Genomic DNA, 13863 nt, shown 5'->3' on the forward strand with positions numbered 1-13863 from the left:
GCTTTCTTTCGATTCTGAATCCAGTCCAAATCCATCTCCTTCTGTATTTCACTCCCAAATAGTTACCAACAAAATCCTAATAGAACGTTACACAACTAACCAACACCAGTCAGACCACAAAACTTAATGAAGCAGAAACAGAATTACTAGGATGGAGAGGGATCAACCATCATTCTAACTTCTGCTAACAACCATCTTCTTAACTTCCGGCATTTGCAAGACTTAACATCAACCTATATCATGTTCAATAGTACTGTGGGCTAAAGAATTTATATTTCTTGCATAATGAAATTCACATGTGAAACTAATTCTTCTCAAGAGCCACATATTTTATTTGCAGGCAGAATGCACCCTTACATCATAAGTAAAGGCAGAGACAATTTATAAAAATAAATGAATGGCAAGGACAAAGATTTGAAAGTTTAAGTCTCTGCCAAGTTTTGAAAAGGTACAAATTCTAAATTTACAGTAGCATTTAAATAAGGTGACAAATTCTCTTTCCAGCTGACTGCTAGGCTTCTCACTCCAAAGTGGGATTTGCAAACTTGAGGTAAGCTCTAAGTGAAGAAAGAAAAAATAGCTAAAAGCACTACTCACAATATAGGGCAACCAAGCATAGGGATGGGAAGACTAGCTTAGCCATCATGCTAACGTCACTTGAGTTTAGCACTGGGCTACAATATAAACACTGCAAGACTGTCATTTAGCACAAATTTGCTTCTAAATTGACTCACTGGATTTATCTAGAGACAAGTTGCACTTTTAAACAATACTGCCAGAAGTATTGCTTGTAACCACCTTCAGAAACCAGACCATAGATGTAACAGGGAGCATGGTCCCACACAACTCTCAGCTCAGTACTGCCCTCCTCAAAAGAGGCCTCTAACCCCCCTCAAAATAGGGAGGCAAGATTGTTCATTTATTCCTACTAATAATATATCAGTGTACAAGCAGGAGTAAGAAACTCATGCCTTTTTTCAGAGTCCCAACTCCAAGGTCATGGTGAAAATCTGAACACCATCATGCATTGCCAATTAGACTTTCGTTTACTTTCAGCAGCAAACAAGACATTAAAGGAAAACTCTAATTATCAATTTAACTGATGCTCTTTACAGAAAGTGTATTTAATGAAATAACTTCCACATGATACTGGAGTGTTTGCTAAAAACAGGAGCTACATATAAAATATATATTTTAAATACAAAATAGGTTTTCATTAGATTTCTTATCACTTAAAATTACATGGTCTTAAAATGAAGGCATACTACTTTTTCTCCTTACTACAATACTAATGATCAACCATTAAACTGTTCTCTGATCCTGCACTGCTGAGTGATAAGTTACCAAGGATTCAGTATTTCCCCTCAAATTTAAAATTGATCTACTTAACTCTCATAACATATCTCTAACTAAAATTCTCATTTTCTTACTGTAGCTTTAAACTATGTCAAAACATGACAAGATGTAAAAACTGCCAATATTTAAATGCCAAATTATAATGAAATAGCAGCTTATTGATCAATCCCAGCATGACATGTTGAAAACTGGTTCATTGTAACTTTAACAGCAAACACAACAAAAACCTACCATCATCCAGTGTTGCACACACAACTGTGTATTACCTGAGCAAGTTCTTTTTGTTCGTTCACCAGTCTGCTGCAGCTTGCTATCATCTGGTCTAATGCATAGAGTCTATCCTCAAGACCTTTAATTGCCTTCATATTCTGATTATCTAGTTTGATGATAGTTTGGTGACATTCGGCCAGAAAGGGTTGGATGATCCTTGGATCAAGCTAAAAAAAAGAAATTTATTAGTAGTTGACACACTGAAAGGTGACTTAAATTAGCTAAATGACGTTTTTTTAGCCGCGGTATTTTCTTTTTCTTTTTTTTAATCTAATGTATGACTACATCTATCCTCTGTTTCAGAATTCTGAGTAAATGAGTTTGTGGATTATATATCAAAGCATGAATTTTTCTAAAGTGTTCCAACCAGACCATCACAGCAACCTGGATCCTTACAAAGGGAAGGGACACTGGTTGAGGAGAGGACAAGGCGAGGTGCAGGAGGAAGAGGCACTTTACAGCTAATGGACAGTCTGACCTGTGAGAGAGTCCATACAGCTACAATCAAAACCAATCATGAACATGGCTCAATGGAAAGTGCAGAAGGGAGGAAAGTGAGAAAAAAAAGCTGCAAGAATCATCATTCTTTTCCCACTAAATGAGCGCTTTAATTGACTACTTAAAAAAGCAGATAATTTCTAAGGAACTGGAAAAGACCCCCTGGAAAAACAGTATATTTGTCACACTTTTTGCCAGAGTTTTTTTTTTTTTTCCTAACGGAAACACACTTTAAAATCTAATTCAGAATATTCCACTGCACACTGTTATTCACAAAAAAGAAGAATTTGAAACATTAGGAGTCTACCAATGTCTACAGATATTAAGGGTGCCTCTTCAGGCTTCACTGTAAGAGTAGTAAATTAAAATAGGAATTCTAGAAACAACATAGGTAATTGCTACTTCTTACAAAGGGCAGAGTTCAGTCTGAATCTGAAACATATTACTTGAAAACATAGTAAAAAACCACTAGGTGACAGCAGAAGATAAATAAATTTGCCCAAATTTATCCAAAATAGTTATGGTATGCCATCTCCGACAAGAGAATCCAGTGAAAAGGATGCTATTTTGAGGTCACACTGGTTGTCACAGGACTGCCTTCTTTTATCAACATGCAGGGTTTATGCCACTTACAGAGCACACAAATCAACCCCCACCCTCAAAAAAAGCATTTATTTGACTCAATAGTAACATAAGTAAAAGTGTATTTTCCCCTTAATTTAACTAAGTTTTCACACACAGCATTCTGGAAACAACCTTCGGGCAGGGGGTAGAGAGAAGAATCTGGAGAGGAGAAACATTAAGGCGCGACTATAAAGAATAGGTCTTCCATTTACTTCAAACAAAAAACCAAACCAACAAAAAATCCCCCACAAAAACAAACAAAAAACCCCAAAACAACCATCCACCAACCAGCCAACCAAAAACTTCATGGGAAAGTACTGAAGCCTAGTAATTAGCCCAGAACACCTTCGAATAACCAATTAGTGCTGTTATTAATGTGACAAAATACATATAAATTCTCCGAAAACAAAGGTTAATTTTTCATATCTGATGTCTTATGAATCTTGGTCTTTTCTCATTTGTCCATCTTCAAGAAACAGTAACAGAAGTATCTAACCAGATTGATTTTTCAGCCATCCTATTCAGGATTACTCCCTAAGACATCCTGAATTAGGCCACTACAACATCCAGAAGATTTTCTTAACAAACTGCCTTGAGTAGCAGTATGTAAACAAAAATGTTTATTCTATTTTCCATCTGTTGAAACTGGTTGGGGAGGTGTTTTCTTTATCTCTTGTACAACCCATTCCTCAAAACTCCTGGGGGGAGGGGGCAAGTGCCTTCTGTTCAACGGCCAGCTGTAAAAACCAGGTGGAACAACGTTCCTGATCTCTCCCAGGACCCATCCTCCCTCCAGAGGAGTATCTTCTGTTAATAGGTCATTAAGGCTCATCACATGACTGATAATATTACATCATCCCATTGTGAGATGCTCCACCCCATGGGAGGAGCCAACCATTCCTACCTAGATAAAAACTGAGACTCAGAAACACCAGGTATCTGGTTTTCTACTGGATTCCAGAGGAAGACCAGCCCCATGTTGCCACCACTGGAATCTTTCTACAGGGTCATCTCTACTCCAACAGATCCCCATCTGTTACTCCAGGAGGATTTATTTGGACTGCTTCCAGCACCCTGACCACCAGGGCATCAGGTTGTATTTCTGACTCTGTCAGGGTTTCTAGGACTTTTGCTTGTTTGTTTGCTTGGTTTTTTTTTGTACTACCACATTTGTATTTTTAATATTCCTAGTAAAGAACTGTTATTCCAATTCCCATATCTTTGCCTTAAAGCCCCTAATTGCAAAATTGTAAAAATTTGGAGGGAGGGGGATTACACTCTCCATTCCAAGGGGAGCTCCAGCTTTCCCTAGCAGATACCTGTCTATCCCAACCTAGACACAAACAAAATACTAAAGAACAAGACAGTGGGTTTTTTCCTCTTTTTATCTTCTTAAACTAATGGTGTTTTACCTCTTTTTACAAATAGCAGCTATTCCTCTCATTCGTTTCTCTACTTATTTCCTCCATTCACTGGTTTTATCCCATCTTTAACCTAACTGCATCTGTAAGATCCAGCTCTACTTTCACTGGTAGATAATATTGCTCTTTTCATCTTTTAAAAGTATTTTCCATTCCTAGTCTCTTATTTAGGTGACTACAACAGCACTTAACAAAAAATCTGGTTAGCTCCTCCTTACCCAGTGCTTTTACTGCAGTCAAGGTTTCTGTAATTAGAAGTGCTGTTTTGTAGAAGCATCTAGAGGCTAGAATCATCAGAAACTTAGCAGGACTCAGTGCAACACACCAGTTATGTGAAGACCACCAGTACCAAATGTATAAAGCTCCTACTCTGGTGCTTTAAGCTTTCAGGAAAATCTTACCTGAATTCAGCTTTTGAAATAAGAATTGTAATCACAAACCATTTGTATGGTTCATATTTCCAAGGAGGAAAGCACGTGGGGGAGAATGCAGGCAAAACAAATTAAAAAGTGACATTTTATTCTATTATTCTTCTTATATTAAAGTGTCATCTCAAATGAATATTAAAAGAAAAATAATGTTGCAAGATAGTTATTTAGGATTTTATTTTCCTTTTCAGCTGCAGACCACTTCTGCTTTCAACTAATTCTAAATCAACAGTTAAGCAAAGATTCAATTATTTGCTATGTGCTCCTATTAAAACAGAGTAAATTAATGTTTTCTTAAGGAGAATCAGGAAAACATTACTCCAAAGCTTTGGGTTTTTTTCGTGAACTGAAATGGATCAGGATCTACCAATCACAACTGCTCTGGTGGTGGCCAGAATACTTTAACTGAAGCACTTTCCCTACCTGCCAATTCTGTTTATGCCAAGAATACAAAAAGAAACTGCTTTTTTTGTACGTTCAATCGCAAATTTTTCCCCATAAAAACTGACTGCAGATACAAAACAATTACAATAGTCAAAATAAAGGATTTATGCCTAATGTTAGATAAGAGAAGGACAGAAAAGACAAATACAAGACAAAGCCTCTAAAATACGTGGTATATGTCAGACAAGACCACAAGCAGATCAAAAAAGGTAGGGTATGTACTTAACCAAAGTATTCTTTGCATTTTTGTGTCTTTTGGACCTCTATAATTTATTTGGAAGCAATTGTTTAATGTCCATCTCTTCAAACAGTGATTTTTAAAACATACTACATTTGTGTTCTGTTAATACTACATAGAAATTGAATTTATTACCTCACAACCCATCTAGTCGGTTTTGTTACTCTTGTTTTAAAATAGTAGAAAGTACCTTACAGTGTAACTGAACAAACAAGACAGAGGACTGTCTCAGAGTTCAGCCAATACAAAGTCTTTTACACAAAAAAATCAATTCTTGTGTTTTACTAAAGAAAAAAAACCCCTGTAATGTCCAGTCTGCTCCTCAGCTTTTTCTGTACTAATAAAATCTTAGATAACCATTAAAATTAAGCCAAATTCTCCAATTAATTTTAAGACAGAACCAAAATACCAATATATAAAATTGATCACATCATGATATTCCCTACAACAGATGAGTTTTAGAAATCACTGATTCAGTCTTCCAGTTGTACCTTACGGACAAAATAAAGTGTCAAAGACAATAGAAATTGTTTTCTTTGATCAAGCTATGTTGTGTTTTAACAATATATTATACCTATGCAAACATGGCTAGAAAATGTAAGAAGTATCAGCTAAAGTGAAAGCAAAGAGGGAAGGAAAATTATAGGCAAAAGAATTTTAAGAGGTTATAATGCTCACTGATTAAAAGATTAACTTTGAAAGTAAAGTTAGCACTGTTGTATCCTTCCCGCAGCAGAAATGCAAACTTGACTGACTGGGTCCTTCTGAGGACCTCTGTGTCAGCTAATAAAGAATGCAGATATACAGAATATAAATTTATCCCAATTAAACATTAGGTTTTTTCCCTATATTTTAATAAAGGCTTAACTATACTGAACTCAACGTTAGTTTAGGTCCACGAAAATCTTTATTTGTATTATAAATGTAGCTTTTATAAAAAAGGCAAAGAAATAATAGTAGTGTTGCTTTGTTTATATGCTACAAGAAGCTTTTGGCTTTCCAAAAGAAATGGCTATTTGAAAAATAAGCAAGATAAAAAGCATTCATAAAATTATACATCTTCCTAAAGATCAAATTATTAACACTCGAACTAATAAAACACTTTCCTATTACTTATCCCACCCCAATCTCTGCTTTTGCTTTCATTCAGAAAGTTATCCAAGAAACAAGTTACAGAAGAGTTGAGTCAGTCACTTCAAAAACACCTGCATCTGGAAAACAAAGCAGCAGCATTCAATGCAATGCAATTTGATTTTAAAACAAATTAATAACTTACCCTGCTCATGGAATCAAAACATTTTCTGACCAGGGATTCAACATCATTAGGTCTATCTTGAACATTTATCCAGTCTAATAAAGACACATTGAAGGAAGGCTGATCATCATCTTTCAATTCTACTGACATTTCATTGTCCTGGACAGTAGCATTTTGACCAGATTCCTTATCATCTTTTACATTTTCAGGATCTGTGCCTTCCAGAGCTGAATGTTCAACTGACTTGCAAAATGATGTTAACATTGATTTATTGTTCATTTTAGATACATCAGGATAAAGCACCAATTCAGCAGATTTCCCGTCCTCAGTTTCTTCACTTTCTGCTCCTCCATATTCAGGTGAAGACTCCAGTCTTCCTAAACACTCTCTGTAACTATGTCTTGTTAGGCACTCCAGCAGTGGTATCTTGGCCATGATAGAAACAGCAGAACCCAAGCTTTTTTTAAGAAGTGAAAAGAAAAAAAATCCATCAGTATCTACAAGCCAACATGACACAAAATCTTACATAAAAATCACCCACAGTATGAACTACTGTTCATTTTAAAATGGAAGCAGACTTCAAAATTATTTTGCAGCTACCCTCTAAAACTTCTGTGTTGACTATCATGGAAGGATGCCTAAAGAAGTCAGAGATTTTGCTCTCTTCCACTACTGAATATGACATCTTCTACACTTCCAAGCTTACGAAATAAAGGACAGTTTGATAAACTGAGAGACACCCACTTACTTCTTTGTTTAAACACACAACTGGGACTTCTGTTTCCCATCTGCATGGATATCAATGCTTATTAGCAGAGCTTTGAGCATCCTCTGTCTGACTACTTTTGCAGAGTTTGAATAGTTTCTATTTGGTAAAAGCTATGAAGCTCAACTTTTTTTGTTTTTATTTATACATAACATATACATATACATTTAACATATTTATGTTTTTATTTTTTAAGGGCACATTCCCCATTTATATTCTGTTAAGCAAAGCACTCATAGAAATACCATAATACTACAGTGACTACAAAGATGCAAAAGATTTACTTCGAAGTAACGCCCAGAGTTTGCAGGATACAAGCATAAACACACACCCCCCACACATATATATATATATATATATATATATATATATATGTACCTATCCCTAACTCTCTCTCTATATATAGATGTATACATACATGCCCCCTTATCCCTTTCAAAGGTATACAAATTGATTCAAAGTTTGTGTTATGACTTCATACTTTCAACACAGATTGTAATTCCAAATATCAGTTCAAGTTATTAAAAAACAATTAATTCAAATGTGTAAATAGGTATTTAACAATGTTAATGTCTAAATTTCTTATCCAGCTTTTTCTAGTGCACATTTGGAAGGACTCCAGCTCTTAAGCAGCTGTTCATTAACTAGCTTATCTTCCACATAACTCAATACAGGTTTCTTCGTGCTGACAACTACAAGGAAAAATGTCAGTTAAAAAAAGTAACTAGCATAGAACAGAAACAATGTTCTCTATGACACAGAATCAAACAAATACATGCTTGGTAAAGCAGAATAAGCACCAGACACAAAACACTGAAAAAACTAAGTTTAAAATAGAGTAAATTTGGAGATTAAGAATGAATTTAACTGCAAACTTACTGTGTAAGTTTCAATTTGATATCATCTATGGACTGCAAATAGCTCGAATACACATTTTCAAACTTGTAAAGCAGCTTTTGGTAAGACTGTGTACAATCTTCTAAGTTGGCCATTATGGCAGCCCAGCCTTGATGTTGAAGATGCTCATCATGTACAAGACCTTCACAAAAGGAGCAAAGCTTTTTGGCAACTTCATACATTTCCTGAAAAAACAACCAACAAAATACAAATCAGGCTATTGTTGCAATTTTATTGAAGATATTAACATAAAAGTATGAAATTTCAACAGCTAAAAAGTTGTACATCTGAAGACTTCATAGAAAATAACGTGGTTTTTAAAATTCAAGAATAAAGGAAGTTAATTAGATGACAAAAAAAAGTATGCACTATTACTGGAAAGTATCTTCATAACAGAGAGATGAAAATTGTAGCTCCAAAACCTATAAAATTAATTAAACACTGATAATATAAAATATTCAGGACATACACACATAAATAGCAACCCTTGTACTAATAATACGATAGGAAAAACTGGAGATCAAGGTCCAATAAGGAGAACACTTTTGATAAGCCAAGGAGAAGCTCAGAAGATGACAATAAAATGCACAATCAATCAGCAAAAAGCACAGGTGGATCAGGTGCAAGAACAGAGACATGATGAAACATCACGGCAAATAATTTCAGTCTTTCATTGTAATAAACCAGATGCAACATGACAAGCAGCAGTACAGTGTCCCCAAAACTCTAAAACATACCCTCAAACTTGGCATGTGCAAACCAATGTGGAAGTTTTTCTGTTCCAGTACTGGATGACACAGAGGCATTTTACTGCCATAAGAGTTTACTGCCCCATTTAGCAAAGTTAAAACAGAGATCTACATATGGCAACTACCAGATCTTAATAAAAGTGTACTAACAGCAATGCTCATTATAATCAATTCCAAAGTTTCAACTAGTAGATGAGAAACTCTTTTTAAGTTTAGGAATTTAAGAAAAGGGCTATTCCCCTCAAAGGGCCTACTAAAACATCAGAAAGTAATAAAAAAGTCATACAATAAATCCTTCAGCTCAAAACATTACCAGTCACAGTCTCCTTGGAAAATACTTTCCTGCACACAGCTGTACTTTAGGTTTTAGTATCTACCTAACCTACAAGTAAAAGGTCTTTTCACTGTTTGCAGGTTGAGCATGCTGTTAAACCAGGACTGAACACAACTCTCTTGTGCTACAGGAGAGAAACACATGTGAGAAAATAAGTTATACAAAATACAGTGAGAAAGCAGTGTTAAAAACCTAACGTGCACATTCCAGAATGCATTTGTTGCTGAACACTTGGTTAGCAGCACATATGCACGCTCAAAAAACTTAGGGATCAACAATACTTACATTCTGAAATGAACCAGAAAACTGTACAGCATTTTAAAGAAACATTTCATAATTCATATTGACAAAACCTGAAAGTTATGATCATCCTCCCTATTTCAGAAGTTCAAGCCTTGTTTCAAGCAGCATGACAAAATTCTACTGTCCTTTAAATCACTGAGAGCTATAAACTACCAGCAGATAACCAATGAATATTCAAAATAGTTATACATGCAACTCCAACGAAATTCGAAGTTGTTATTACAAGTTCCTATCACTTTGCAGCAAAGATAGTATTTCTCTTCTTGTTTTCTGAACTTTGGCAGCTTCCCGTGCAGGCAAGAATGATAATTTCTGGCTTGAAAATAATGGTTATTTTAACTGCTGCAGGAACTCTTGATTCCTAAGTCAAAAATCAACAATAACACAACTGGAATGATATCCAGACAATGCTGAAATCTGCAAGTAATTTTCTCCAGACTATCCCCAGTTTGGCTATACAATTTAAATGTACATAAGTTGACTAATGCAATATTAACTTGAACATTTATACATTTTTTTACTGTCTTAAATTAACTTTGTATACAAGTTATGCAAAGGCAAATTGCACTACATATAAAAAAGCAGGATTACTGCTTCCTCAGTTATCATATTAAGAACCAAAAGAACAGGCTGTTTTACCCTAAGATACACTAAAAAAGTATACCGAGAATATGAAAAGGTAACTGAATGTCTCTGCTGCATTCTAATGTACATCCTGGAAATGGACACAAACATTTTACTTTCAACTCACAAAAAATATTCTCTCTCAAAGTTCAACCTTCCTCCACATGAGGAGCCATACCACTCCAAACCACTATGAGCCACAGTTCCAGAAGTGAGAGCATATACAAAAACACACAATACTTTCAAGCAGTTTAAAACAATGTAAGCCACCTACAAAATCAAAACTAATCATGAAGTCTTTTTATGCATTTCCTCCAAATGGGTATTAACCAGGCAAAGTAAAGACTGGAGTCAGCTGTTTCTTTAAATGTCCTGAGTAGAGGTTTTTGCCAGTTCTATTTTCCTTTGGACACATTCACTTAGCACAGCACAGCTCAAATGTTTAACACGTTGAAATATGTTCTAGGCTTCATATGACCAAACTTTCCACCCTGAGACATATTCCTAACTAGTGGGCAATGTTTGCTTTTCATCTAGATCTATTTATTGTGTTCACAATAGAAGTCAACAGTTACAAGTTAGAGCTGCCCCATGAAGCCTTATTATATGTCAGTTTTGATATTCCTTTCAGAACCTCAGTGCTGCCAATTTAAGATTTTAATTTTAACAAGCTTGTTTCCTCAGCAAAACACTTTCAAACACAAAACAGAAGTTACAAGAAGAAAAAAAGTAATCCTCAAAATTGAGATTGCTTGTTACACAACTGAAAACCATCACTGACGCACTGTATCTAAGAGTATAACCTGAGGCAATTTACTCAAATTAAAACAAACCAGGAGCTCCTATCCCAGCAGTCTGGCTCATAGAAAAGCAAGAGTGAACAGTATGTCCCAGGTAGCAAATTAATATTTGTTAATTTTTCAGAAACCTAGAAGGGCATTCTAATAAATGTCAGAATCTCTCATATAAACAGATACATACCCATAAACCATTACATAAAAATACCCAAACACTTTTTAAGTATTCAACAAGGAATTCATTGTCAGATGAGCTGCAGCTTCTTAATGTACACAATGTAGACGTGGACATTAAAATAAAAATCCCCTTACAAAAGCCATCATAAATATTGCTCATAAATAATCTCAACCATAAGCATTGAGACATACCATGTCTCCCAGAGATGGAAGATTTTTTTTCTGAGCTAACTCTGAGGCCAAAATTTATTAGCTAAGTTTCTTTTAAATAATGTGTTTTCAAAGTCACCCATATGCTGACAGACTACAAATCAGATTGTACAAATGAACAGACACGTTTCAGGGCACATATGTAAGGTATTAATTACAACAGCATCCCATATTATCATCCTATGAAAGTTATTTTTTACATGTGCCAAAGAAGTTCTGTCTAGGTAGTGGGAGGCAAACAGGAGAATTCTGTCAGCATGGATGAACCTGAATGCAATTAAAGTCCACAGAAATACAGTACTGCTTTTGATGGTCGTTTCTTAAGCCATATCATGCAGTAAGCTCATTACATTGAAAGAGTAAAGAATATTACTCTGAATTCAGGAGGTTCTAAACAGATGGATGTTTGGACCTTCTAATGAAGGTCAAACCACACATAGTAACTATTTGTCCACATGTCAGAACTCTTTCAGTCTTAGATTATACTAAGTAGATACTAGTGCATTTTAGAACACTATGTTAAACCAATATTTCGTTTTAGTCAATCCTGCTTTCAAAATGTGAAAACACACAGCAAGAAAACAAAGCAGAGAAGTTGTTTTGCTTCCTCTGTAATATCTATGTTTATATAAATTATAACTTCAACTATTTTCTTTAAAGTTATGAAATTAAAAGCTATACAAATGTACCTTTCTTATCTTGCCATCACTTCTGAAGTAAACCTTCAGGTGATGTGACTTGTTTTTCCTACCTGCTGTCTACCTCCATAGACAACATTTTCATGAGAGACTCGGGCTACTTTAGAAGGATCTAGACCAATTTATTTAATATAACTCTATGGCTCTATGCAAAGAAAGAATTAAGCAGCTCTCTGGTAAACTAATAAAGTCTAAAAACTGAATTATATCAGGCACAGAAGGAAAGGCCTGCAATCCAACATATGTTTTAATGCTTCTCAGTAAGGTTGCCAGCTCCAGCACAGAAAATGAAGCCTGACTAACAACAGGCTTGCTTTTGTCATTGACTATTCACAGATGCACTCAAGTCTTACTGGCAGACACCCAACGGTTCACAGAGCACAAAAGTTAACTTCAGTTGCCTTGTAGGGCTACATTCATCCCACTGGGCTACAGCAGCATACCTAGAACACCAATGGCCTCACTGCACCGCTGGAATGAGGACCTATAAGAGCACCACTACCAGAACATGAGTACTGAGCGCCAGACTAATCCCCACGTGCTGTTTTGTTGAAGAGTAAATAATGACAACTTCACTACCCAATTTTTCAAGAAATGAATGCATTTAATCTTTGGCTGGGTGTTGTAATAGAGTGCTTAGTTGACTTATTTCGTTTGAGAATTGTAGCTTAAATTTAGGTGATTCTTCTGATTATAATGAATTTTGTTTTCTAGGTTTCAACCACAAAAATCAGTAGAAGCAACACATTATGTTTTATCTAAAGCAGAAATTATCTGGTGAAGTGTTTAGGATCAGTTTCAAGACTGTCTCTGCATCCTACTGTCAGAATTCTGCTCTTCTGAATGAGCAAAATCTGACAAAGGTCATTTTGTCTTAAGTGGTCTTTGGACTTATCTCTAAAGAAAAAAGTTCTCAGGAAATGAAGGGTTCTTTCCATTCTCTAAAACCCTGTGGTAGAAGGAGATAAGTCAAAGTCCTCTACTGCCATGTGTCTGAAACCCTGTAAAAGGGACTCCCTACAGGTTTCAATCACCATAAAAATCAACCTCAGGCCAATAAAAATGATCCTTGAAAGTAAAATTCCACAAACTCATATACTGTAACAGCAGACAAAGCTCTCACAAGAAGAAACTGTTACCTTTTTTACCGAAGTTAGTAACCACTCTCTCTAATACCTACACAGCTATAACATCAGTGAACTTACTAGATTAACACACACTTCAAGATTTCAGTTTTTTAAACCTGTAACTGGAGCAGTTAGCTTCACTGTGAGGGAGACTGATATTTCAAGGTAACTCCTTTCAGCAGACAGTTGATTATTCAATTCTCCTTTAGTATTGGTTATTTTTGGTGACTGCATCCTTTGGACATTTGTCCACACAGTCCACTCATTTCCTATTCAGAAAGTACTTATTTCACCAGCGTGGCACAGCAAAAGTTATTTTGTAAATCACTGATTAATGACTTTCTTCAGTACTGCTTTCACTAGTTCTCTCTGATAACATAAACAGGTTTGGAAAAGTCAAGGGACAGAATTTACCATCAAAAAACACACTGAAAAGTGACATAAACCACCAGTCAGGTAGTCAAACCACAGTACAAGGCAAGTGTTAACTTCCACTAGCTTGATTCCAAGTCACCTAACTCTTTTCCTTCTGATAATTTTTTAAAAGCTCGATCTAAAGCAACTTTTCTAGAGAAAAGAGCATTTCTCTAAACAGTAGATCCACAGCTTTCAGGAAGCATGACTGTACTTCTTGGCTTAAACACTAG

At 35.5% G+C, this 13863-nt stretch overlaps 1 protein-coding gene across 3 annotated transcripts in view; it reads right to left on the minus strand.

The window, feature by feature from the left end:
• The window catches only part of RB1CC1 (RB1 inducible coiled-coil 1), a 67168-nt gene that overhangs the window by 30718 nt on the left and 22587 nt on the right, over positions 1-13863 (minus strand). For all 3 annotated transcript variants that reach the window (XM_066330995.1, XM_066330987.1, XM_066331003.1), the window contains 3 exons: positions 8180-8382; positions 6556-6991; positions 1623-1793 (listed from right to left, as the gene is read on the minus strand). In XM_066330995.1, coding sequence (XP_066187092.1) covers positions 1623-1793; positions 6556-6991; positions 8180-8382 — 810 coding nt within the window. The remainder of the gene's footprint in view (positions 1-1622; positions 1794-6555; positions 6992-8179; positions 8383-13863) is intronic.

Source organism: Sylvia atricapilla, chromosome 1 (genome assembly GCF_009819655.1).
Source record: "Sylvia atricapilla isolate bSylAtr1 chromosome 1, bSylAtr1.pri, whole genome shotgun sequence".
In the NCBI taxonomy this organism is placed as follows: Eukaryota; Metazoa; Chordata; class Aves; order Passeriformes; family Sylviidae; genus Sylvia; species Sylvia atricapilla.